Genomic DNA, 27,002 nt, shown 5'->3' with positions numbered 1-27,002 from the left:
TATTCGAGGTTTTGGCATTTCATGACGAATTTTACCTATTTTTTGCATTTTCGCCATATATCTTTAAAATTATAATAGATAGAAACTTAAATAAGCAAAAATGATCAGCAAGTCAAGAACTACAGAGGAAATCATAATATGACCTCTCCTTATTGGAGGTATTGTCCGTTGATAACAATTTTCATCATATGTGTGGAAGCAAATTAAACTAAAAAAGATATTGAAAAAGTAAACAGAATAAATGATCAGCAATACGAGATCAACAAAACAGAGATTTCTGTCTTGAATTCAATTCTCGTCTATATAATGTTTGAGGTTGAATGTCCTTTGTTGGATATACATATAGACACAAAATGTATCTATTAGATTGACATATCATATCAGCCTAACGTTAACGTATTTGTTATGACCATATGTATCAAATGGGACCCTTGCGAAGTTTAAAAGTTTAAAAGTCCCATTTATTTGGAGAAGGGTAGTTAACATTTTTGAGCATGTATTTATGGGACTTTTAACAGAGTACGGTGTATCATGATTATCATCAATCAAATTATGACGCCTTTTTTTTGTTCATATTATATCATCCCGCGACCTAACACATGATACGGTGATATGGAGGTCCCTAAATTATAAGTAAAAACAATTTGTTTTCAGTAAAGATAATATTTTCTCTATTCTTCTAAATGATTTTCAAAATAATATAAAAAAAAATATAAATCATGATTAATATAATTTCTATGTTATACCAAACCAGGGATGTAATGTCTAAGAAATTTGAAATAACCTTTGAAACATATTAGGTGAAAAGAAAACTTCATCTCCGTCATGGTCTGCATGTGTTTCAGAAGTTAAAAATAAAACATGATATAAGACCAGAAATTACTTAAGCATCCCATACTGACATAATAAATATGATACATAATAACTCACTATAATAAAAAGTCGTAAAATAATGGCTATATTTCGTAAATATCTTGTCATTTATTTGATTAAAACATCCATCATACCAACGGCTTATTCAGCCGTCATGAACTGGGTATATAAGGGAGACCATAAAACGTGTATGTCACAGAAAAAATGATTTCCAACATGCGAGTTTACATTGGGGTTCTGTTTGTGGCAACACTTCTTAGTTCTGGTAAGAGAATTATGACAAATACTTTAACATAATATAACACAAATTAAATTTTATACTAATAACACATATTAATTTATGTACATACTTGTATTTGCGTTTTTAGTTTATCATCCTTCTAGGGATTAAAATATTTTTATATTTAGAAAAATAAAAAATAGCAAAAAATGTCAAAAACTTTACTTAATAACAATATATATATTTAATCAATCTTTAATTATATTCGTTACACATGTTTAATCTCAAACAAATGACAATGTATAATGTATAATCTCTAGACTTCTTTGGTTGCTAAGAGTTTTAACATTTACAAAAAGCTAACAATATATACGTTTAATCAATCTTTAAATTATATTCGTTACACATGTCAATTTGAATTTAATCTTAAACCAATGACAATGTACAATGTATAATCTCTAGACTTCTTTGGTTGCTAAGAGTTTTAACATTTACAAAAAGCTAAGAAAAACACATACTAGTGATATAACGGCAGATACAGAGAATAAATAGTCTGTTAATCCGAATTTATTGATGATTTTTTTTTTAAATACTAGATTTTTTAACGTAAGGAAATGCCTGTACACGGGAGTCAGGAATAAGACAGTTGTTTTTTTTTCTCGATTCGGTTGCTGAGTTTAAGCTTTTGATTTTGTCATTTGATAAGGGACTTTCTGTTTTGAATATTCCTTGAAAGAGTTTGGTATTTTTGTTATTTTACTTTCTTGTATAAGGGTATGTATTTTTTTTAATGTAAAACTCAGAAGCAGAGCGAGATTGCTAAATTGTGTGTAGGAGACATGATAATTTGAATTAGCGTAGCGAGGACAGTCGTAATCAACTAAATTCAGTTGACAAATATATATTAATCTGTGTGCTTAAAATGAAATTCAAATGACAGATAGTGACTCGATGATGACTTTCTGATCAATAATCAGTAATGAAATGTCCGTGAATTTTGATTTTTAGGAATTAAATGCCTCTGACTTTGTTTTTAGACCTGTGTTAATAAAAGATATGAAAAAGTTGAAAATTGAAGCAAAGTATTCGAATTTACACAAGTAGTATTTATACAGAAGTTTGGACATTTGAAATAACTTGTCCTTCACTTAAGTCAGTATTTAACCTTTGACATAAAGTGTCCTTCATTTAAGTTAGTATTTAACCTTTGACATAACTTGTCCATCACTTAAGTCAGCATCGAACTTTTGTCACATACGACATGTTTTGAATAATATGTATTTTCCGACGTGACGCAATTCTATCTGTTAAACTCTGCATGTACTACTATCGGTCTTGGAAGCATGTCCGACTCTAAAGTTTCAAACATTGACCGACACGTTTTAAAAGTTAATATAAAAAAGAAGATGTGGTATGATTGCCAATGAAACAACTCTCCACAAAAGATCAAATGACACAGAAATTAACAACTGTAGATCACCATACGGCCTTCATCAATGAACAAAGCCCGTACCGCATAGTCACCTCGAAATGACAAATGTAAAACAATTGAAACGAGAAAGCTAACGGCCTAATTAATGTATAAAAAAATGAACGAAAAACAAATATTTAACACATCAACAAACGACAACAACTAAATTACAGGCTCCTGACTAAGGACAAGCACATACATACAGAATGTGGCGGATGTTATCTATATTACCATGCATTGAGAAACAATAACGTCTAAGACATTTATTTTCGGAGATTATTCCTCTATCATTTCTTCTATATGACGAGGTTTTTTAAACGACCTTGAATACCCACGAGGGTCTTGCATGGTCTGTCTTCTAATAAAAAAGCACAACACTGAAGAACTTTTAAATCAAATCAAATCTTAATTGGGTATCTTATCTAAATGAACTGTTCGGAAATTTTGAAAATTTTGTAAAACGTGCGGAGTCAATACTATTTGTTTATCGTTGGTAAAATGCTTCATATTCATCCCTTTTGAGTCATAACTGACATAACTCTACTTGGAACACGCTTGTACGGAGTGTTCCCGTTCTCTCTTTTTTTAAGTTACGTTCTAAATACATACATTACTTGTGGTTTTATGTCTCTAAACGGATAAACCAGCCCAAATAATTGCAGTTATAAATGGCGCATATTCGAAGTTTTATATAGTAAGCAACAGTTAAACTGTCATACATGTCTTAAATATACATAAGCGTGTATCAGAAAGTAACGAAAAGGCAATTATTGTGGTCATTCGATTAGTCATTTGATATATTCATTGTGAAATATATGTACATTTCTAGAAATTTCCATAATAAAATATGATGACTGATTAGTAATACAGTTGTTGTTTTTTTTTGGATAGTGTACTTCTCGATTTCTTGTCATGGCATCGTCGTTTTTTTTCCGACTTTTAATATCCCTTTTATATCTTTGGCCTTTCTCTTAAAATATTGTATGCCTATTATTAAAATAGGAATTATATATTTTTTTCATATTTAACTTAACATGAGCACATGGAAAAAAAAACTATAGATCTTCAATATTGGTAACACAGTTAAAGATATTTTTGATGGCGTAAACAACATACACTTATCTGATGACAGAGGTTTATCAAGTTCATGTTTTATTTTTCTAATCACTGGAGTTGCCATTGACAGAGGTAACATGCTCACAAGAAGAAAAAAAAGCTTTCGCATCGGTCAAGAGGACTGGTTTCAATGGCGGATTGAAAAAGATTTATAAGTGGGGCCCACTTACTGCCTTAGAGGGGCCCGCTCATGTCATGCTTCAGTGATTCCTTATATAACCAACCAATTTTTCCCCAGAAAAGGGAGGGGCTGGGACCCCTCTAAATCCGTTTCTGGGTTTAGGCTTTAGGAAACCCAAATATGCATCAATAGAGAATACTACGATTTCTTCGCCACGTTAATCTTGGGGAAATGTTTGTTAATTGCATTTATATTTTGAAACCAATCTTCTGGATTTGATTATACACAATACCTATTAAAAAGAGATTGTTGGAGACTGTATAGTTTCTTTATTTAAAGAATTGTTTTTTTGAACATTGTAGGCTATTGCCAGTTTGATGCAATGATGAAGAATCCAGCACTGATGATGGCAATGATGAAAGGTATGGGAGGTGGCGGAGGGATGCCAATGGGAGGTATGGACATGAGTTCGGCCCCTATCATGGACCCAAAAATGTTCCAAATGGCTAAGCTCACATCAATGATGGGACCTAAAACCATGGCTGGAAAAGGAAAAGCCGCAAAACCAAATTTGAAAATGACAAAACCAGCACCAGAACCACAATCATCAGGCATTGACCCAATGCTAATGATGATGATGATGAAGCAAAATGGAATGAAAATGAACCCACTTATGATGAGCTTATTAATGACACCATCATCACCAAACCCAGCAGCTCCAGAAACTGCCTCATCAGGAATGGACCCCGCAACAATGTACATGCTTATGCAGGTAAACATGGTTTGATTTTTACATGTAATTACACCTTATGTAAGAATCCGGGGTTTTGATTGGTTAATAGCCAGTGTATTTTTCACCAATTTACTGTTATCAAATGAATATCGTTCATTTTAAACGCCGCCGGGGTATTTGCTAAAAGGATATGCCTTTTTTACCCTCTCTGCCGTGGTATTTGCCAAAAAATACTCTATCCGACTGGACGCTTGTAACGTCACGATCATCAATGCGTTTTAGTACATTAACATTCGGTGTAATTAAACAGATATATCATGTTATTGAGGGGTATTTTGAAAAATACCAGTCTTGAGAATGAATTTCCCTCGCCTTACGGCTCGTGAAATTTAACATTCTCTCGACTGGTATTTTTCGCAAATACCCCTCCTTAACATGATATATCTGTTCATAATTTCAACATTTCTCATAACAGAGTGATTAGCTATGAACACGAAAATACTTTAATGACACGTGAAATGGGTACATAACTTTAATACGTAAACATAATTTGCCTTAACAACACTTTTAATAAAGGAGCAATCATAAAGAATGAGAACGTTTTATTTTTTAATTCTAAATTATTGTTTCTGTAGTTTCTTGCAAAGACGACACACAACAATAAAGAGCTCGTTTCTAAACCGTACATCTAGTGCTTGTATTGCTTCACTTTATCTCAAATATCAACAGATTTCATATATATATATATATATGATAATATGATATTTCGGACTTGGACCATTGACATGATTATATTGTCCTGTGAATTTGTGTATGTAATCAGATACAGTTTATTGCGTTCAAGTATTAAATATGTCATATGGTACTCGACACTTCTTACCATATACTTTATGAGAAATGACCACCCGATCCATACACAGCACAATGGCTTTATGGCAAACTTTAAGACTTGTTTTTTAAATGTTACTTTTTTTGCGTATAAAGAATTATCATAAAAATAGGTCTCATTTCAACACTTTATATACGATGTAGCAACTACTCCCATTTATGTATATATTTTGACCGGATAAACATATATACTTGTACATTTATTAAAAATTATTCTAATTGCATTTTTATAATTTCGAAAGAGGAGTCAGTATTCTTATTAGTACAATTAAAGCATATATTTATTTCGGCTCATGAGTTAAATATTTGTTATTTATTTACAGAGTGGCATGATGGGTTAAAAGACCGGAAGAGCTAATTTTCTTACAACGCAATGATGAAGAACTTATTATTATTGTGACATGACTATGAGAATGTGCTGAGTGTTTACTTTCCTTTCTGTTACTGTAATTTTACAGTGTTATTAAATCCAAAATGAAAAGTTTTATTTGTGATAGATATTCATTTTATATTAAAATATAAATATACAAATATCATTGAGCTATTTGTTAAAAAACGCATAGATTTCTAATGGCAATGCTGAATTAACCATGTATTTAGATTTTGGATATTGGACCATAATAGGTAAAATTAATGTCCAATCTAAAATTTTACCAAAACAAGTTCTTAGACCACATTCATTCTGTGTCAGAAACCTATACTGTGTCAAATATTTCATCACAATCCAAATTCAGATCTGTATCAAGCTTGAATGTTGTGTCCATACTTGCCCCAACTGTCCAGAGTTCGATCTCTGCGGTCTGCGCCCTGCGAAGCATTTTATTAGTTGATATTCTGACAATCCACTATAGAGCTTATCCATCTAAATTGGAGCATTCCTTTGTGTTTATGTTCAATAACTGTAGATGTTTATGGTTATGCTCGATTCGTGTATCGTGTATATGTATAGGAAAGAACTTGTGAAGCAACTTCATTCGTTTAAAAAAAACCAATACACTTAGCACACTGATATGTGGCCTATGTTATTTTTGGTTTATTCTGATGTTTTATTATTTTGTGATAAGAACATTGTACTTCTTAGTTTCTGAGGTTTTCTTCGATATTGATTCCATGAACTGAAATCAGACTTGGCTAACATTTTTGGTTATACTCCGCTTTGTTGTTATGAACTCAAATATCTATTTTATGCATTAGAAGTGAGCATTGAGATTTCATTTTCCAAAAATAATATGGACATTAATTGCTGTTGAGGTTTTTAGCTTTTATCTGTTCAAAATATTTTGTATGAAACCTTTGTTTTACGGAACTGCTTTATATCTAAATGCCTCTTCGATCGAAAAGATTTAAAATAACTGATATTTTCAGGTTTATTTTTATTAACTTAGATAAACTAAGATATTAGAATTATGATCATTATTTATGATCAGGGTTTGTTTCGAGCGCAACAACTAGCTATATCTGGCGGTTTCTGAGTTACATGGAAAACAATGGCGGATGATACAAAAGTGATATTCAAACTCATAAGTCGAAGACAAACAGAAAACGTCATTGCAAAACAAAGAGAATGGACAAAAAGACAAACAGTCAACTAAACACAACATAGACATTTTTAAAGATTAAGCAAAAACCGGCGAAGTTCTCGATAAACCGGAAGGGTTAGTAGATGCTACTTCTTAAGTGACACCCGTCGTGTTACTCTTACAAAGACGTTGATATCAAGTGATAAAGCATTGCACAATAGCATGTAAAAAAAATTTTTAACGAGACCATTTTTTAATAGCAAGATTGGCATTTCGACAATTATAATTGTCTATCCCGTGATGCTAGAGGCCAACATTTTTGAAAATATTTGCACTTATAAATCCTTTAACATTTAGGTATCTTTTCAGAAAAAGACCATGCAAATTTAGAATAAATATTTCCATTGTTTTGTATCGACTACAAACTTATACTTTCGGTAATTTCGAGTGAACATGATTTAAATCCTGTAAACTAGCATTCACGTTTGCATTCAATTTTTTAGTTTAATCATTTCCCTCAGTTTAGTCTGTGTTCTCATCACAAAAACTGTGACGTATATGTTAGCAGTTTTGCAATTTAACCTGTCGCTTATCATAAAATCAAGAAATCAGGAGACTATTTTTTTAACATCGCTTAAGTTTTTGAACAGAAATATGAAAGATTACCAGATAAAACTAGTTCCTTCATTTTAAATTGTTCGAAGGGAAATATTATTCTATTTTAGAGATTTTAATCCATTGATCATTACTTTACTGTTTTGTGAAATGAGGAAAGACTTTATTCAAGTCTATAGTTTAAGGGTCTCTAAAATCACCGCAAAGGACTTTCGTTGTACAAAAAGCATTTGATAATGCACCGCAAAGCAGCTCTTATCGATACTCCTGTGTAGTTCTTTGTTTCTATTTGTACGCATGCGTGTTCTTTATCCAAAACATTATGTGGTTTCGATTGCGAGAGGTCAAACTAATGACTTTAAAACTCGATCGTGATTCTAGCAGTGGTTTCTCTTTCAAGCACATACAATTTGGGTTTACAAGGATAGTCTCCAATCGGCAAACCTCGGGTGACTCCGCTTCCCTCCATCAATTATAAATAGAGGTACGGAATCGGCCGAGTTGTAACGAAGTGGACAGTCTCATCCGATTTATGTCTAAATAGGCGTGGTCAGGTAAAGTAAAATATTTTCCTAAGAACTGTTACCCTGGTTGTAACCGTGGCAATTCTAATACAAAGCAGGCTTCATTTTCACATTAAATACAATAAAAATATAGAAAAAGAATTATGCGGATTTCAAGATAGATATAAGAAGATGTGGTATGAGTGCTGAACTCTCCATCCAAGTCACAATTTGTAAAAGAATATATCCATATATCCATCTGCATCTGGAAACATAACTTATTCGTGAAAAGGAACCATGTTGCATTGACGGTAGTTCAGATATAAAGGTATGGACTCAGTCATTACCGTTGTTGAAGTTCACGAAGTAAACTGTAGATATTAATATTGGATATTCTATTATTGTTATGTTAGTGTATCAATCATTTCCTTTGTCTTTGGTACTAAACGGTTTTACCATGATGGAAATAAAAAATGACATTTATTTCAAACGACTGTCTAGTGACACACGAACTTCGTGTCTCGTATAGATTTTTTTTTATACTAAAACGTATTTTTACTGTAGTGACTTAATGGCATATAATATGTGACAATTTCTCATTTATTTGAGAACTATGAAACGTCATTCAATTTACGGAGACTGTACAAATTACAATGACAAATCATATGTTAAACATTTATTTCCTATTAATACTTTTATTCAAATTTTTACTAAAACACAGAAAAAGGAATTACAAACTAATTATTAAAATTGTATAAATATGGAAGATACACACGAAAAGAACAAATAAACTAAAAATGAAAATAATCTACTAGTATTACATTTTGTATACATGTTACACTCAGGAAACAAATTTGCCGGGTCTCATTTTTGAAATGCGCGGCTAAACTGAAAGAGATATAGATTCATTGTGCAAATTTCTCTAGCTCTTGCATTTTTCCTCTTACAAGGATTTTAAACTACTAGTATCTTTGAGTTTATATTCAATTGCATTGTGCAGTTCAAGTCGCTATAAAACTTGTTTTTACACACTATTTTCTTCAGATGCCAAAACGAAGTCAGGAATGGCCGTTCTTTTTCCTGTCGTCCAGTTGGTGGATACACTATAACGTTTGATTTTTTCAAATATTATCTGGTGTTTACTCTTTTTATGCCCGCGTCACACTGTCCCGATTTTTATATACGATGGACACCCGAATGCGAAAATTGTAAGTTCGTACGAAGTTGGTCCCGATCTCGTTAAAATACAAAAAAGTGACCGAAGCAAGTACGATGAATAACGAAGTCTATACGATGGTGCCGAAATTATATACGATAGCAAAAGATGGACATACGAAGGTTAACCGAAGACGGGTATTAAGCATTATATCTCAGCCGAAGCCTACACGATGGATCACGAAGGCTACACGATGGGTTACGAAGGCTACACGATGGATTACGATGTCTAAAAGACGTCGTGTACAGCTTACGATGCATTTAAATTATATGCCGAAGGTATCACGCGTTTTAAATTGTTTGATCAATATTGAATATATATTATATTGTACATTTAATTTCTGGTTTAATCATAAGACGGAAGATCGTGGGCTTGAAGGGGTAAAACAGAATTTCGACAACATATCGTTTCTGTACAAGTCTGCCATGCATGGCGGGAAATCGATCTTTTTGTCTAATTCTTATAAAACTTAGTTTATTATCCCCTCGCCTACTACATGTAAGTTGCGTGTAGATAAAATTGTTATGGACACTCTAGAACCAAAATGCTGAAAACTTGGTATGGTGCTACTCGTTAATAATGTTTTAAGCGCTATTGACTTTAAAGTTCAAAGGTCAAGGTCACAGTGGCAGTTGTAATACAAGGCAATATCACTCTTGTGGACACTCTAAAACCAATATGCTTCAAAAGATTTTAACCACATTTAGTATATTGTTCCTCCTTGTAATGATCTGACCTTTTTTACGTTCAAGGCCAAAGGTCAAGGTCATGCAGATGGACTTGTTTTTTCTCCTTGAAATAGCATAATACACAGGAAATTGGTTGCTCATTTTTTTTACCTGCTTGTTCTAAAGACAATATTAAAGGTATTTCCAGTTACTGAATGTTTTTGTTGATTTCTAAAAAAATAGTTTATGCATCAAATATGCATATTCAATTTACCATTTTCTGCATGTGTCATATACAAATATAGTGTCCATATTTGTCCCCAATATGTTACGTACGAGGGGATGCCACGCTCGGCATTGCCTTGTTTGAACTGTAAAATGTGTGCACTAGTCTGAATAATCACCCATAATTATGCCCATATTTACTGATCTATCTTAAAGGTAAGGTAATGGGTTCGTTGATCCCTTTTATTAAAAAAAGAGCTCTTTCCAGGAGAATATCATAATAATATAGACAAAAGGAAGGATGTTGGGGAAAGCAACAAATGCGGCAAAATATGACATATAGAAAACGAAACGGTTATGGAGTAAACATTCGTGTGACGACAACTCAGACGATACATAAAAAATCAGAATAATGAAAAAAAGTTGGTTTCCCTATATACGTGTACCTGTAGTGTTGGTGTACGAGGCGCGTTTATGATTTTCATTATGTTACTTGATATGAAAAATTGACAAAAAATAATAGTTTACTTGTAAAAGTAAATCCTGAGCCTGTAATAGCTGCTCTTCTTGTTCCATTTGAATAAATAGAAACAACGCTGTCGCCTTTCTTGTTCTCATAGAATCATATGATATGAGCTCCATGTTTTGTGAACGTCTGTCTTAACTGTCGTATAAGACTGACCAGTGCATATCGCGCATGGCACTTTAAATGTATTTTAGTGCGAAAATTAACTTACATTTAGCTGAATTCATTGCCGTCGTAGTTCCATCTTGTCGCCTTCGTACTTTTATTCGATGGCAACACGACGGGATTACGAGGTCTTTACGAAGTCGTGTTGCCATTGTAAGACCTTCGGGTAGCTTCGTGATTCATTCGTGTAGACATCGTAATGTCAGAACTGCCCGATGGAAACGATGGAAACACGAATGCAATACGATGTTCAAAGATGCATTCCCGGTGACATTACGATGGTGAGGATGGTGATACGAACTGAATACGAACCCTCAACATCGGACGCACCTTCGGGAATTTTTTATCATGTTAAAACATTTAGAACCCTTCCCGAAGTTGTCCCCGAAGGCTAGAAAAAGTGGCCGATGGTTCTACGATGGTTAAAGATGGCACTACGAATAGCCCGATCTGGATACGATCAGTCCCGATTTTGAAAATTTCCATAATCGTGTTGCCATCGGCGTAAAAATCGGGACAGTGTGACGCGGGCATTAACAATTACATGTACTAAGTTCGGTACTTTTGTTTTTCAATACTTTTTTTAATAATTATTTGAAGTTATAAAAATTCATAGGTACTTATAGGCAAAGACAGTAACCAGTTTTGTATGAACGTTTAACAGTATCCAAGTTTCCCCCTCAAGACTCTTTTGTATTCTTACTGATAAAAACAATTATTTGGCTTGTTCTCAATCAGGACCCGGCAATATATGGTTCTAATATGGTATTAGCTAGGAATTGTCTCCCTTTGCCCAGTAAAGTGATGAAATGGTGGAAACTTTAAATATGCGAGACACCGATTGATTTGTAAAAAATATATATCATGACCCTTTTTTCCAAACACTGGGACATCTTAAAAGATGACTTTAAATTACAAGATTACAAATGACTCATTTGTTACCCATGATTAATTAGTGAAATTACATTTTTTTTAATCAAAATTGTTAAAATATTTGCTTAATTTTTGTCATTAAAAAGGTGGGTTGTGGGAGTATATTAATCTTTCAAATACGAAAAGTGAGCGCTAGTATTTCATCTACATATGTTGAACTTTCTTGGTTGAAATTTCATTCTACAAAAAGCGTCCGAGCGGAAGGGGAAGGGAGGGGGGGGGGTCCCGAAGGAAAAATAAGGGACAACTTTGTCCATACTCCGAAATAGAAGAAACTGTTTTGTGACACAATAGAGGTATTCCCGTAACAGTGTTGACAACTGCAATACTTATATTGGTAATACTACTGAATCATGTCCCTTTGAATTGTTTGTCATTGGCTATCGATGATAATGAGTTTACGCTCACCCAGTCTGTCAGACAAATGTTAGTCCTCTCTTAGTTATTTGTATTATTTGATTTAGGCGTTGAGAACCGTTGGCGACCCCATAGATTGAATGTTTATACCGTCATCGTGACATAACTATTAAAGAACGATGTGAAAGTGGGCGTTACAAACGAAGTACAACTTATCTGACCCAGTCAATTGATAAGTTGAGCGCGCAAAGAAATGGTCCCGTCCACACTGTTATGAAAACGATTATATTTGTTTATGGTATTTTCAAGTGTTAAATAGAATATATAAAATCAGCATAAATGTATAAGAGATAAAATATTAAGAGACAAGTCAAAAGAAAGTTAACTGTCAGATTTTGGTATGGTTGGGTTGCTGTATCATTGAAATATACGATATACTAATACCCCACATTTTGATTAATGCCTATAATATCTCCATGATATAACTTTATACTGAACATTCCGTCTCAATAATTGTAAAGTCGTAGATTTCTTGTTTATTCATAATTATTTAATGTATGTGTCTTTTTGTGGGTAACTGTCTACTTAATTAAAGAGAAAAAAACGACAGAGAATAAGGACAGCATTGTGTTTACTAACATGACTCCTCTGTATAAAACGTAATACTCCCTTAGTTCCTGTGTATTGTTCTCTGTATAATGTTTCCAGTGATCAATCTTAGATTCAAAACAAGGTCAGTAAAAACTTGGGGAAATTGTCTCGATTCCGAACGAATTTGTTTATCTGTCAAGGTAAGCACATTTTCAATATACGTGTACTATCTTTGAAACATATATGAAAGAATGCACTATTTGTATTTAAATTATTCTCTATTTAATAGAAAAAAATACAATGTAACAGACTATCTTAAAGAATACTCTTATAAAAGTTATTTAACAATGGAAACTCATGAATTCGGTTATCATAGCTCGGTTGCTTCTTTATGTCAGATATAAATCTGCATAGCGGACATCTCGGTATCTATGACTTTCGGGTACTTCTTTTGCTTTCAAGTAAATTTAAACAATAATTTATATAGTTTAATTCTAAATAGTTTCAGATCTGCCTCTTCTATAACTATATTACATTTTAGTCTCTCTCTGTAAGGTAATAATTACACTTTTTTGATATTATTGTAATGATTTTTTCAAAACAGTAACTGCTTATTTTCTGACCTCTCTACATTGAAGTACTGATTAGTTGTATGAAAAAGGATGACAGTAAACCATTAGACTATATTGTTTAAGTAAAACCAGTAAAGATTGTTTCATTTTACATCATATTGATGAAGGCCACCTATTGTTATCCTGGATATCATGTATTGATATTTGTTTTACTGATGTTTTTTTTTAACTTGTGTTGTTTTTAGACGTTTATACCGGTATAATTCATTTATTGTGTACAGTGTTGTTTTTCTTTCTTAACGACACAATGCCCTCATAAGAAAGTTCATTGACTAATATTTAGACATTTTATATAATATATATCAGATTATAATACATGTAATGTAATTATTATACTAAACTTACCAAATACAAGTGATGACGTCAACATATTTTATTTGATACGTCTAAATACTAGTATGGTAAGTAAACGACAATCGTCCTCTAATTTTATATAGATTTAATATTCATGTGAGTACGATATATAGAGGTTTTGTCACAAGCTGTCTTTTTTCGTCTTCTTGTCTCGCCGATGACAGTTAAAGCTTTTAATAATGTCTACTAGATACGGCTGATACGCAAGTTCATGATAGTAAATTGCACGTATGACAAAAATAGAATATTACATATTTTGAAAGAACAGATTTAGCTTTATATATATTTGAAATATTACCAGATATTTCAGTGTTGATGGATTGATTTCTGTTTTGAACTGACAAAAGACATTTTGCTTTCATATAAAGCCATTGTAGTGAAGTTAATTTTGATTAATCTAAGATTGTTGTATGTTTTCCTATGCATTGTAATGACGTTGTCACGGAAAGCACGTGCTGTTACGGAAGTTGAATTTTATTGAATAAGTCTAATAGAAGTACAAGTTTGAGCTTTCTAAAAAGCTATGGACTACTTCGCTCTATCATTCTTTAAGGTAATTTGTGTGCATGAGCTTGTTGATTTAGTAATGGAAAAGTGGTACTTTCATATATTGATTGACATTAAATGGATGTCTTAGACTTGGAATATTAATTTGTTCACGTTACTTGTTGAAAATGATAATATTCACAAATAGTCACGACTCTGGACTAGGTGTGCCTAGATTGACAGAAGTTGTAAAATACAGATAAATGTTCTGATAGTGCATGTATGTAAACATTTTATAATATAAAATTGAGAAAGGAAATGGGGAATGTGTCAAAGCGACAACAACCCGACCATAGAGCAGACCACAGCCGAAGGCCCTTATGAGTCTTCAATGTAGCGAGAAAGGTGAACCACGAAAAAACTCCCGCACCCGGAGGCGTCCTTCAGCCGGCCCCTTAAAAATAACATTGATTAGCAAAACTAATCGTGCACATTGCAGATTAAAATACCAAATAAACACTTATTAATATGTATAGTTCAATATCGAATTTAAGTGTGCAATATATGCATAATAAAAACTAACATAAATTAATGACAGTTGATTGGAACCGAAATACATATACATGTAGTTAATTTTTTCTAGCATTTGATGTCTTATCCTAAACTAATAACTACGCATACTGATGCTACGCAATTACAGTTTTAAATCTGGGGGGAATAAATTCCAAAACTTCTGTTCTTTTTAATAAAACTCTTAGTGTTGATATAAATCATTAATCAAATTAAACAATGTCTGAAACTGTCAGTTAACTCTTAATAGTTTTTTCCCGTCTAAAGATTATCTAAATAAAAGGTGGCCATTGCTGATGATGCAGGTACGCGCCACACGCTCATTTAGGTCACTAGTTTTGTAGTTATTCTCTTTTTTACTTCTTCCTTTTTTTTTTATTTTTTCGAAATTTTAGTAAAACAATTTCAATGTAGACAAAAACACTTGAAGCACGTGATATATCAAGCTTTAGCAAATAAGGGCACATTATATACACTTACAAACATTAAATTGTTTTTGTGTATGTAAATATAACACTCGTTAATAAAATTGTTTCATTTATTTACATCTAAGATTTCGAACTGATCTGTTATGACAACATTAATTTATGAGTTCTCTTGTATGTTTCTTGTTATTATTGTTTACAAGAAAATACCCTTTTTGTAAGTACCAACAGTATTGCTATGAAGTACGCGAAACGTCCCCGCCGCTCTGCAATGTTGAATGCAGTCACGAGGGCCTAAGTATGCGACAGTTTACAGAGAATACTTGTCAAAGTCAAATAACTCCATCTGAACATGTATAATCGATTCGATAGTCGAATATGATGATAGCAAATATGATCACAGTTCATAGGCGGATGCAGGGGGTGTTGCCTGGGAGCCCGGGCCCCCCTTTCGTTGGAAAAATTTGGTTGATTACAAACGGAATAACTGAAACATGACGTCTACAAATTAACTCATTATTCGTATCTAAAAGGTTAGATGATCAAACAAATTGCAAAGTTGGAGGATTGATGACCACAATGCCGAAAGGTCTTGCCAAAATACAGCAACGGGGAAGTATACCTGTGGTAAAAAAAAAAGTATTTCAAACAATTCAAACGATTGTATCAGTCTACTATTTCAAAAATAGTGCAATCAAAATCATTAGTATAGAAAGGTGAACTACATGTACATCATTCTTCTTAGTATAAACACTTTTTAAAGGGGTTTCGGAGAATTTGCGTTAATTTACAAGTTGTCACTGTGTTCCAAAAGTAAAAAAATAAAATAAAAATTGTCTTGAACTGCATTGAAAATGGTCAAATCAAATCGACTGTACAGTACGATCAAGGGAATATGAAGACACATAATACTACCAAGTATTAAAGCTTTATGCCAAACGGTCTCTTGAGAATTGGTGTGTTACTATACGTCCTAGCAGCATTCAACAGGTAATAACACTTTAAGACTCACAGAAATAGGACCATTATACATGTACATATTATGTGTATGAAATAAACTTAGAGGTCCATCATCAAGGCTAAACTTCACAGAGAAAAAAAGCAAGACTGTATAATTATTGTCTAGGCGTATCTATTTCTTCGAAAGATATAATGTAAACTGTAAGTTCAATACGTTCAATAATTTTTTATGAAAACGTTAATCTTGACCTAGAACTAGTTGTTAATAAGACGCCATTAAGTATAACAAATGATTCCCGATAAAAACATATAAACAAGTAAATATCAAAGAAAATATTATTGATTTGGTAACATGTTTGTGCATATTCATAAAATAACATTAGCATTGATGTCAACTAGTTGAAGGAAAATTATTGTTATATTTCTTCTCGTTCTACATATTAGTAGGCATGCCATCGATTTCACATAAAGTTAAGCTAACAACAATCAATCATTCTTTCGGGTCACAATACATTTCAAGTAGTCATATCTGAACGCTAATTTATATATTGAACGTTCGGTCACGAGATTATCATTCATACATGTACGTGCCATTATTTCATCCGGCTTGACTTCATAAAATCGAAATCACGGGTTTGTAACATCTATCTATCTACTTTTATAATTGTGACTTGGATGGAGAGTTGTCTCATTGACACCAATACCACATCTTCCGATGTCTATATATTTTATTGCTTAGGGACCAGCAGAAATGGCCTTCTGGTGTAGGGTTAACTCGTTGTGTCGAAAGCCCATTGGTGGCCTTGGGATATTTGGTCGGGTTGCTGTCTCTTTGAACTATTCCACGTTTTTTCTCAATTTTATATGTGCGGAATAACTATGTCCAGGATTTATCACATATGACTAAATAATGGGACCTATATGGCCGATTGGTTTAAGTACTAGTATTAGTTTGCATCTACTGTATCATTAGTCTGTTAATAATGAAGTTGTGAGGACGAACCCTACACGTTGAATGTTGAGTTGTTATCTATTCGTTTGATGTGCTTGAGCTTTTGATTTTGCCATTTGTTTCGGAGTTCGGTATTTTTGGTAGTTTATTTTACCTGAAGATTTTATTTTGATTTTGTAAGAATGTGTGAACATCTTTTTTCTTGATTTTTAAGAGTAAATTTGCTTAAATTATAGGTTAAACTATGATAATTAAAAAGCTCAACTGTTCGATCTATTCAATTGAGGTGCATTAAATATTCAAGCGCGACGAATGTCCAGTGTTTTAACGCAAATAATTATCCTCTTGTGTTACAGGTAAAACATCCTGCACCCAATTATACACACATGTTCCCGGTTTTGAGAAGTACATCATCACATGACACCAGTTTCAGTTTGTACTCTCACTGCTTTGTCCTATAACAGATTTATTATAACCATGTTTTTGATTGTCGTATATGTATTGCTTTATTGCAACACGTGTTCAATTCCATGTAAGTTGACATTTAATGCAACTGATATGGCCGTAAGTGATAGACGAAAAACTCAAATGCAAGAATCTTCCTTGGAGATACACAACGAAAACTTGCAAAGTGATCATTCAACTGAAAAAATAAAATAAAATTATAATTGTTATTCCATATCGATAAAACTTAAGAACTTTTCAAGGTTTATCTAAATGAATGGGATTTTGAATAAATAAGCATATTCACCTGCCGAAAAAGTATACTCACCGCGCAAAACGTCGCGTGCTTTTACGTGTATAATTTTGGTAAAAATAGTTTGATGAACAATTGGTTTCGGTAAATAATTTCCATTTCATACATTTCTTTCGGAATATGGAATAAAACAATAATTTTTACTGTCTTTTGTTTCGGTAAATATGTGGTTTAATTGACTTTTTGAAAAACTGATATTCACTTCGGCCGTTAGCCTTAGTGAATATTAGTTTTTTCAGAAGTCTATAAAACCACATATTTACCTCACCAAAAGACAGTAATTTTATAATGTTTTCAAATTAATAGGTATATGGCATAATTTGAAAAATTTATGATGCTTTTTTTTATTTAACTTTATCATTATATGTCACTAGTCAACAAAAGAAACGATACACGACTTTGAAATAAAATTTATCAAAAAGTATTAAATATAAAACAAAATGAGATACACAATTTTAAAAAGCTTTCATTTGCAATGTATGCACATGTGTTAATGAAAATCAAAACTTGTCGGAAAGTATCTAAATTTCGTGTGAACGATTATAGGGTGCAAATTAGTTTTGGAAAGTTGAAGAAAAATCGACACGTAATTTTCTAAGTACTAAATAAAATTTCAAATTTGTTTAAAACTATTCAATATGCTAATCAAGTTGTAACTAATGGGTTAAAATATTGTTTTTTCAAAGTTTTTGGGAAAAAAGTTTTTTTTTTGAAATCTCAAAAAATGCAAATTTGTTTTTTAATTTTTGTCTCAAATCAATGCTTTAGATATGAAAACAACACACAGTAAATTTGGAACCTTTCGGATTAGTTTTAAGATTGTGACTGCTTTTTGAATATCACTTTACACATACTGTCTATGGTAAATCAGTTGATAATGTATACATTTTAACGATTTCTCGTGGGGCCGAACTTTGCTTAACAAATAAACGAAGAAACTATATGATTTTAAAAACAATTTGATGGCAAACATTGTCTTTACCTTTAAATGAGAGGTTGGCATCATTAGTTGGAACTCCTGTTTTTCAAATTGTCGTTTTATGTAAATTTTGTAAGAAAAAAAAATCGCCAAAAAACGTCACGAAAGCAATAACATATTTTTTTTAAACGGATTTATATTTCCATAATGATTAAGTATTACTACCTTCAATATTGGTCCCATAAACGGAAAACTTTATCTTTAATTTGAAAAAAAAGTCTTGTATCGTTTCTTTTGTTGACTAGTATATATGGTTGTTGATAAATGGTAAAACTTTTCTGCATCGATCTTTATGGATTCTAGTTTATATATATTTTACTATTTAACGTATTTGTTAAGTTACAATCAGCTTTTAATAGGGAATTTCCTTTCTCCAACTTATATTTCTATGCATAGGAATCAAAATTCAAATAGGCGATTCTTAAGAAGAATGCAAAAGACTAGCACTTCACGTTTAGCTATGTTTATATTGTGGGTGTCTTCTCAAAGAAAAAATCAAAATCTTGTTGATTGCAGATATTCCATTTATCTTGAATTTGAGGTAAGTACCACATATGCAGTCGGGAATGCTTGACAAATTCCACCTTGAAAATAACGATGAAAACTTAACTTTTTTGACAAAATAGATGCTTTTAATTTTTTCCATCGTAAACTACGAGTAATTTTGTTCTGTTAAAGTTATACCAATGTACATGGTTGTCGTTTGTTGATGTGTTACATATTTGATTTTCGTTCATTTTTTGTACAAAAATAAGGTCGTTTGTCTTCTCGTTTGAATTGTTTTACATTCGTTATTTCGGGGCCTTTTGTATCTGATTATGCGATGTTGGCTTTGCTCATTGTTGAAGGTCGTACTATGACCTATAGTTGTTAATTTCTGCGTCATTCTGTTCCTTGTGGAGAGTTGTCTCATTGGCAATCATACCACATCTTCTTTTTTATATTATACATATATTATTAAGGATAAATACAGAGTTGCCAACTTTCACGATTTAAGCGTGAACTACACAATTTGGCACCGTGTCACGATCGCACGATTGAACGATCACGGTCTTGGAAAAAAGTTCTAAAACACAATTTTGTGAAAATCTACACCAAAAATATTGGTTCCCTTTTTTATTTTTTTCAAAGATGGCAATTGTGATATTTTGAAGCCTATCATGTTCTGTGTTTTTCATTGTCGCAATAATAAAATAAATTAAAAACAAAAAAACAAACAAAAAAACAAACCAAACTATTATAAATGATAAGATAGGTAACTATTTAGTATGACTTACTTTTATCGTACTACTCGAAGCATAATGTGACAATTCTATTGGAATAATATTGAATAATTTGCTGCATTCCGAATTGTAGGAAATTCCAATGCGTTTCATGCAAAGAAGGTTATATAAATTTACTGTTTTCTTTGTCCTACACACAGATTTGTTGTTCAAATTTCTGTATTTTGTCATTGCACTCTTACTTAAGACCATTACAGAACTATCATGTTTATATTGCGGAAGCGAAACCCGGAAGTCTTTATTATACCCGAACATAACAGGGATACCGGACGAAGTCTTGTTAAGCAGATACCGAACATTTTCAATGATCACATAGTTGTCGTCTGTAGCAATTAATGTCCAGTCAGACTCATTTCCATATGTATCATAAATCTTTGAAATTGCTTCTTGGTATTGTGATCTCCTTTCCTTATTTTTCAAATATAGAACCGGAAGTCCACATGTTTTAGCGCCATTGTTTACTAGATACCGGACGTGATTACAGCGCTTGCTCCAAGTTTTGTTTACAGCAATTCCACCATTCATGCAGTTATTTGTTATAATATAACATGATATTGAAATAGATTCTCGAAGCATAATTCCTTCCTCTGTCATTTTATCTGGATTAATAGAAATAGACAAATGAACATGTACAAATGTACTTCATAAGGTATTAATGATATAACCTTTACTTAGTCATTTATTATCATGTCCTATACAGATATAAAGCAAGAAATAATAACTTGGAAAACTACAGTTATGCCAGTATTGTCGATGTATTTGAGATTGATTTTTGAATACCAAAATTATTAGTACAGTATTTCATCCTTTATTACGATATCATAAATAAGGGTAATCAAATAAATATAATAATAGCGTAATTATACAACAGCACTAAATCACACCACACATAGTAGCACAAACATTAGACAATCATTGTTTAAAAGTCTTTTAAAGTTTATCAATCTATTCCACCTGAAAAAAGAACCTTGTATATACTAGTTCACTCTTGGCTGGAAGTAATTAGTTATCAAAGGTACCAGAATTATAATTTAGTACGCAAGACGCGCGCCACGTGTGCCAAATACCGCTAAGGCAATCCATGCCTTGGACAAGAAAAACCCCAGCCTTTCGAAAAATTCAAACTTTTGTAAACAGGAAATTCATAAAAATGACCACATTATTGATATTCATGTCAACACCGAAGTGTTGACTACTGGGCTGGTGATACCATCGGCGACGAAACGTCCACCAGCAGTGGCATCGACCCAGTGGTGTAAATAGTCATCAAAGGTACCAGGATTATAATTTAGTACGCCAGACGCGCGCCTCGTCCACACAAGACCCACCAGTGACGCCCACAACAAAACACCTATAAAGCCAAACAAGTACAAAGTAGAAGAGCATTGAGGATCCAAAATTCCAAAAAGTTGTGCCAAATACGGCTAAGGCAATCCATGCCCGGGACAAGAAAAACTCCAGCCTTTCGAAAAATTCAAACTTTTGTAAACAGGAAATTCATAAAAATGACCACATTATTGATATTCATGTCAACACCGAAGTGTTGACTACTGGGCTGGTGATACCATCGGGGACGAAACGTCCACCAGCAGTGGCATCGTAACTGTGCACGAGTGGATACATTGCTCCATCAACCATTGCGAGAAAAGTGTACAGTTGGAAGAATAGGCTCGGACAGGTATAAAATGTACCATATCACCATATATGATATCTGCAGCTGATTAGTGTGATATATTCTTTTATGTACTGAAGATTAGCATACGCCCTTCTGTGTTGTCGTCTTTTAGCAGGAATGGATCACCTTTGGTTGTACGTGTCCAAATACCATCTATGATGATTTGATCAAGAGGTTTTGGTAAAACTAGAAGGTTCTTCTTGCGTTTGTTGTACATTGTGTTCTTGCAAGATGGAAAAGTTGGAATGTTCGCGACAAGTTCTTGTATGTCGTCGTTCCAGTCGTCGGTTCTGAGTTAATCTAGTTTTTCCTGATTGCTCATGCTTTGAAGTAAAGTTAACAGTTTTCACCCATTATTCTAAATCTTTGATTATTGGTCCAAGTAATTATATTTTTAGAGTATACTTTTATTCCACATCTTAGGATTATACTTTTTTATAATATTATTTATATTATGGTTTTAAGTACAACAGACTTTTTTTAAGGTTACAGATTCAAAAATTAAAAATAAATCAGACTCCAATCTATTTATCATAATTTTTCTTTATTTTTAAGTACAAATTCCAAAAAATAAAAATAATTCTAACTGCAATCTATTTGGACGCTCAAATCCAAAAAAAATAAGAAAGAAAGTATGAAGTGGAAGAGCATTCATGATTGAGGACCAAAATTCCTAAAAGTTTTGCTGAAGTAAAAAAGCCTTAGCATTTAAAAAAATCAAAAGTTTTGTAAAAAGTTAATTTATAAATATGACTATATCAATGATAATTCATGTCAGCTGACTGCTTGGCTGGTGATTCCCTCGGGGAATTAAAACTCAACCAGCAGTGACATCGACCCAGGGGTTGTAAATTAACTAATTCTCTGCTATGGGGACACTATATTAGGAATGGGAAACTACAGCACTGTGGGTAAAACATTCGTTAAGAAGAATAAGTTTAAGAAGAAAAAAAAGTTAATGCATTAAAATCTATCAGAATTCAGTTTATTTTATTCAATGCAATTGCAAACGGAATTTGATTTGAGTAATTATTTACATGTTGACTTATTGATCATTGTAGAAGACTGTAAAGTTACTGTAACAGGTAGAAAACTATTTTACTATTAAATTGTATGTAAAAAGAGTTAATGCTTTTTAAGTAATAAGTGTTAAACAACGTCCTCTACTAACATATTAACTCCGGATCCATCTTTAACTAATCATTTAAGCATGTTAAAATATAATCAGATTACCTTCCATAGATATAACACTTGATATAAATACACCTAGTTTACAAATAACATGGTTGTTGATATAAATCTATTGCTTTTTTGCGTTCTGATGTGTCATTTAGAGGGGTCCCTTTACTTGGTATTTTTCCCAGAGTTATGTTTTTGTTTGATTTGGATATATTTTCTAGCTGTTTGTATTAGCATTATACAATATGTAGTTAAAGTGTTCTGTTCTTGACAATTCCGATTCAAGTAAAGAAATAACTGTGGAAAATCCTACAAAAGATGTTAATGATTTCAGTCAAGTAGACGCAGCAAGTTTATTCAATACCAAAATAGACAATTTACTTTAGACAAACAGCGTGCTTTTATAGTGTCAGAACTGCAAGAAAATCAGCAAGTTTATTCAATACCAAAATAGACAATTTACTTTAGACTAACAGCGGGCTTTTATAGTATCAGAACTGCAAGAAAAGCTGCAGGTAAACACGGATATTAAAGGGGAAGGAATTAAAATCCAATTTCGTTCAATCAAAAAAGTCAGACTCAGTAATCTTGATCGCATCAAACCCTTTTTGTCAAGGGGTAGTGTGGAGAAAGTTTTCGAGCTGATTGATTCGGAGAAGAAGGCCCTCTTGTATCGTAATAAGTTACTCAGAAAAGCAGACAGACATGGTTGGGGGACAGTTAAAGAGTACTCTTGACCTTACTGGCAATAGTAAAGACGCTTTAAAGTTACGGGCAGCCATTTTAGAGCCTCCAAGAAGAGACAGACAACCTATGCCAAAAAATCCACCCATACAATAACTTTTCAGCGTACTAGACCAGGAGATTTGATGGCATGACAAATAACCAGCTTTTTCTCGGATCCAAAAACAACGGGCAGCGCCAAAACTTTACTGCACGAGCACCGTTACCAAGCTGCAGACAAAACGTCGCATCAGGAGCGAACGTGACCCGCCACTACTGTAACCTGCCCGGGCATTTCGCCAAATTCTGCCTTTACACAGCCCAGATGCAATGTAGACAACCAGCTCCCGCCACGGTCACCAGCCCAGAACCTTTCAACAAACAGCAGTTAAGTTGAGTATTCTAATCTTATACTTTTAGATGAACAATCTGAAAATAATCTTGAGAATAATTTATAGTTTCGAATTTTGGAAAGATACTTATCTTTAAATTTGGGTTTGAAATGTCCTCCTTTTTAAATATAAACACCCTTTGCAATCCGATGTTTGTAACGAACACACAACCCATTTTATTGTTTGTTGTTTATTTTAGTTCGATCAGAACATATTTATGTTAGTTCAAATGAAATGAGATAGAAAATGAATCTATTTCTTTGCGTTCCGTTATGTCATTTAGGGAGTTTTCCTTACTTGATTTCCCCCCGGGTTTGTTTTTGCATGGGCGGTTTCGGATAAGGGTATAACAGGAATTTGTATGGGTCTGTTCGATTAATGCGACGTTTGTTCCAAAGTTGGAAAGGACGTGTTGTTAATATTCTAGTTGTTTGCCGAGATGTATTAATTTTCATTTAAGTAAAAAAAGTTTTCAATACGACACGCTTAAAAAGCGAAATGATGTACTGATGTCAACGCATTTAAACGGTTCTATGCTCCAACATATGAATTGTTGCGTTAAAAAAAAATACCATGAATATTTGAGCCTCGTTTTACCTTTCTTATTGCATAATATGGTTTAGAAATGGATGATTAGCAGTATTTCATATCTCAGAGTAACACCCTTTCTTGAAATTTTTTTTTTAATTTTTATAAGCCAATGGTTTTCTTTCTACTTCAAGTGTGTACTTGAAAATTGAACCAGTTACTAAACTACTCGTAGGTTCTCGCTTATTTGAACTTTATATTCATTACCATCTTTGCATTTTTTTTTAACAAGCATATTGTTACGTACCATGATGGAAGTGCAAGTCGGCATCCAAATCCGGCAGTGTGTTTTGAATTGGAATACGATCTAAGATATTATGCTCAAATGTGTCTAGCTTGTCTGCAAGGCGTTGTATTATATCAAAGTCACTTTGCCTTAATGGTTGCTCAAAAGTTAACGCATGATTAAAGATCATAAAGTAAAGAATTACTCCAATGAAAAATCCACAGAGAAACTTTTCGAGTAAATGTCCTTCCATTTTATTAACAGCTACATATCTTTCACTTAATGGGACAAAACTAGACATTTTTACTTAAGCCGGTACAAAATATAAATAATCCGATTTTGTTGTTATCCTGGTGTGTGGTCATGAACTACAGGATTCTCTCCATGCACGTCTTTGGTCGTAGAATAGGCAATGATGAATTATTGATGTTCAAAGTTAATAAATTCATGCCGTGTTAAATGCACGTGTTACAAAAAGGGAAACATCCTTAGGCATAAATCATGTCAACACCATAATAATGAAGTTTCTACAAACAGCAATTTTAAATAAAACTTAGTGTATGTAACATATTGCAAGACATAATTCATGGTCGACTTCTGACTTTCTAAGAAAAAATAACCTTCTTAAAAAACGTGGGACAAACTTAAAACAATATTATCTTGTATCTAATATTAAAATTTAAATAGATTGTCGATATCATTGATTTTTATATAAAGAAATATTGAACTCTGTTTTAGAATTCTCAATTATTGACAAAACCAATGTAAATTTAATGCAAGATCTGCAATTTATTATGAATAATTGACATTGAAAATCTGTGTCAACATCACGTGTAGTAACCTCGTTTTATCGAGGAGCGTTTAGTACAGTGATTTTGTCATAGTTTGGTTAAGTACAGTGGAGATTACTTCTAACCTCTCATTAGAACTGTCAGAATATTCTGTCATAGAACTGTTCTAACCTCTCCTAGAACAGTTCTACCCTAGAACTGTTCTAAGTAGAACTGTCAGAATCAGTTCTAGGTAGAACTGTCAGGATCAGTTCTAGGTAGAACTGTCAGGATCAGTTCTAGGGTAGAACTGCCTATATCAGTTTTAGGTAGAACTGTCCAAATCACTTTTAACCGTAGAACTGTCCAAATCACTTCTAACCGTAGAACTACCAGCAGAACTGACTAAATCAGTCAGGACTGTAGAACAGTTCTAAATGACGTCATTGCAGTATTAGGGCACTTTAGAATTTAGAAGAAATAAATCACTTCCAATTACTTTGCTATATATTAAATAGCAGATTTTCTATATTTTTTACTGATCAAACGACTTTTATTACGTTACATGTACAAATATCGAAGTGAATAGAAGGTTACCCAACTCATCGGAGAAATATTTTTATAAGATTACATACGGAAACATCATTGTTTACGTTTCTTCGTTCCCCGTTTTTAACAGTATCTTCCTAAATAAAACTCTGCATTTAATTCATGGAATTTTAATCGTAATTTACCTTGTTTGCCTTGGATTTACATTCATTGTACCAAGTCAGGAATATGACAGTTCTTGTCCATTCGTTTTTGATGCGTTTTGTTATTTGATTTTGCCCTGTGATTATGGACTTTCCCAATTGATCTTCCTCTAAGTTCGGTATTTTTGTGATTTTACTTTTTAAGATTCTGTTTTGATAAATGTTCAAACGAAAATTGTACAGTGGATGAATTATGGGATATCAATGAAAAAAGTGTTGTACAACGTAAAAAAACTATATATACATTTGCACCATCTCGTCAATTTAGCCAGACTTATCCATAACGATTATATATGATATCTGGATATACTCAGAACAATATACTGGATCTGAACATGAATGAAACATTTGCCCCTGGACGTTCGGCTACAAACAAAATCATGCATTTTTCTTTGCCTTCTTCAAATTATATTGACAGTATACTATTCCAAGAAGAGAACTTCCAATACATGTACTTTTTATTTTATTTTTAAAATTAAGTATATGAATCAGTCATGTGAAAGTTGGACGATGCCATTAAATAGTTTTGTTTTAAAAAAAAAAACCATCACAAACTAC

General features: G+C 32.7%; 2 protein-coding genes across 2 annotated transcripts; one reads left to right on the top strand and one right to left on the bottom strand.

Moving 5' to 3' along the window:
• Positions 1-1,039: 1,039 nt before the first annotated feature.
• On the top strand, positions 1,040-5,953 carry LOC139510513 (uncharacterized). Its single transcript, XM_071297086.1, has 3 exons — positions 1,040-1,138; positions 4,164-4,573; positions 5,746-5,953. The coding sequence occupies exons 1-3, from the start codon at positions 1,078-1,080 to the stop codon at positions 5,761-5,763; spliced, it is 489 nt and encodes a 162-aa protein (XP_071153187.1). The 5' UTR covers positions 1,040-1,077; the 3' UTR covers positions 5,764-5,953.
• Positions 5,954-15,725: 9,772 nt separating this feature from the next.
• Positions 15,726-25,459, bottom strand: LOC139511685 (glycoprotein-N-acetylgalactosamine 3-beta-galactosyltransferase 1-like). Its single transcript, XM_071298702.1, has 3 exons — positions 24,944-25,459; positions 20,134-20,738; positions 15,726-17,763 (listed from the first exon to the last, which is right to left on the bottom strand). The coding sequence occupies exons 1-3, from the start codon at positions 25,221-25,223 to the stop codon at positions 17,665-17,667; spliced, it is 984 nt and encodes a 327-aa protein (XP_071154803.1). The 5' UTR covers positions 25,224-25,459; the 3' UTR covers positions 15,726-17,664.
• Between the last annotated feature and the right edge of the window lie 1,543 nt (positions 25,460-27,002).

Source organism: Mytilus edulis, chromosome 2 (genome assembly GCF_963676685.1).
Source record: "Mytilus edulis chromosome 2, xbMytEdul2.2, whole genome shotgun sequence".
NCBI classification, from domain to species: Eukaryota; Metazoa; Mollusca; class Bivalvia; order Mytilida; family Mytilidae; genus Mytilus; species Mytilus edulis.
This window is presented reverse-complemented; position numbering and strand designations above follow the sequence as displayed.

What these genes read in the sequence shown, in the direction of transcription:
- LOC139510513 (XM_071297086.1), top strand. Translation starts at nt 1,078, where the DNA reads ATGATTTCCAACATGCGAGTTTACATTGGGGTTCTGTTTGTGGCAACA. An exon ending in GGCAACACTTCTTAGTTCTG is followed by an intron (nt 1,139 to 4,163) that starts GTAAGAGAATTA and finishes TGAACATTGTAG; the next exon opens with GCTATTGCCAGTTTGATGCA.
- LOC139511685 (XM_071298702.1), bottom strand. Translation starts at nt 25,223, where the DNA reads ATGTCTAGTTTTGTCCCATTAAGTGAAAGATATGTAGCTGTTAATAAA. An exon ending in CGACTTGCACTTCCATCATG is followed by an intron (nt 20,739 to 24,943) that starts GTACGTAACAAT and finishes CTATTAATCCAG; the next exon opens with ATAAAATGACAGAGGAAGGA. An exon ending in CTTCGAGTAGTACGATAAAA is followed by an intron (nt 17,764 to 20,133) that starts GTAAGTCATACT and finishes TTATTTTTTCAG; the next exon opens with TTGAATGATCACTTTGCAAG.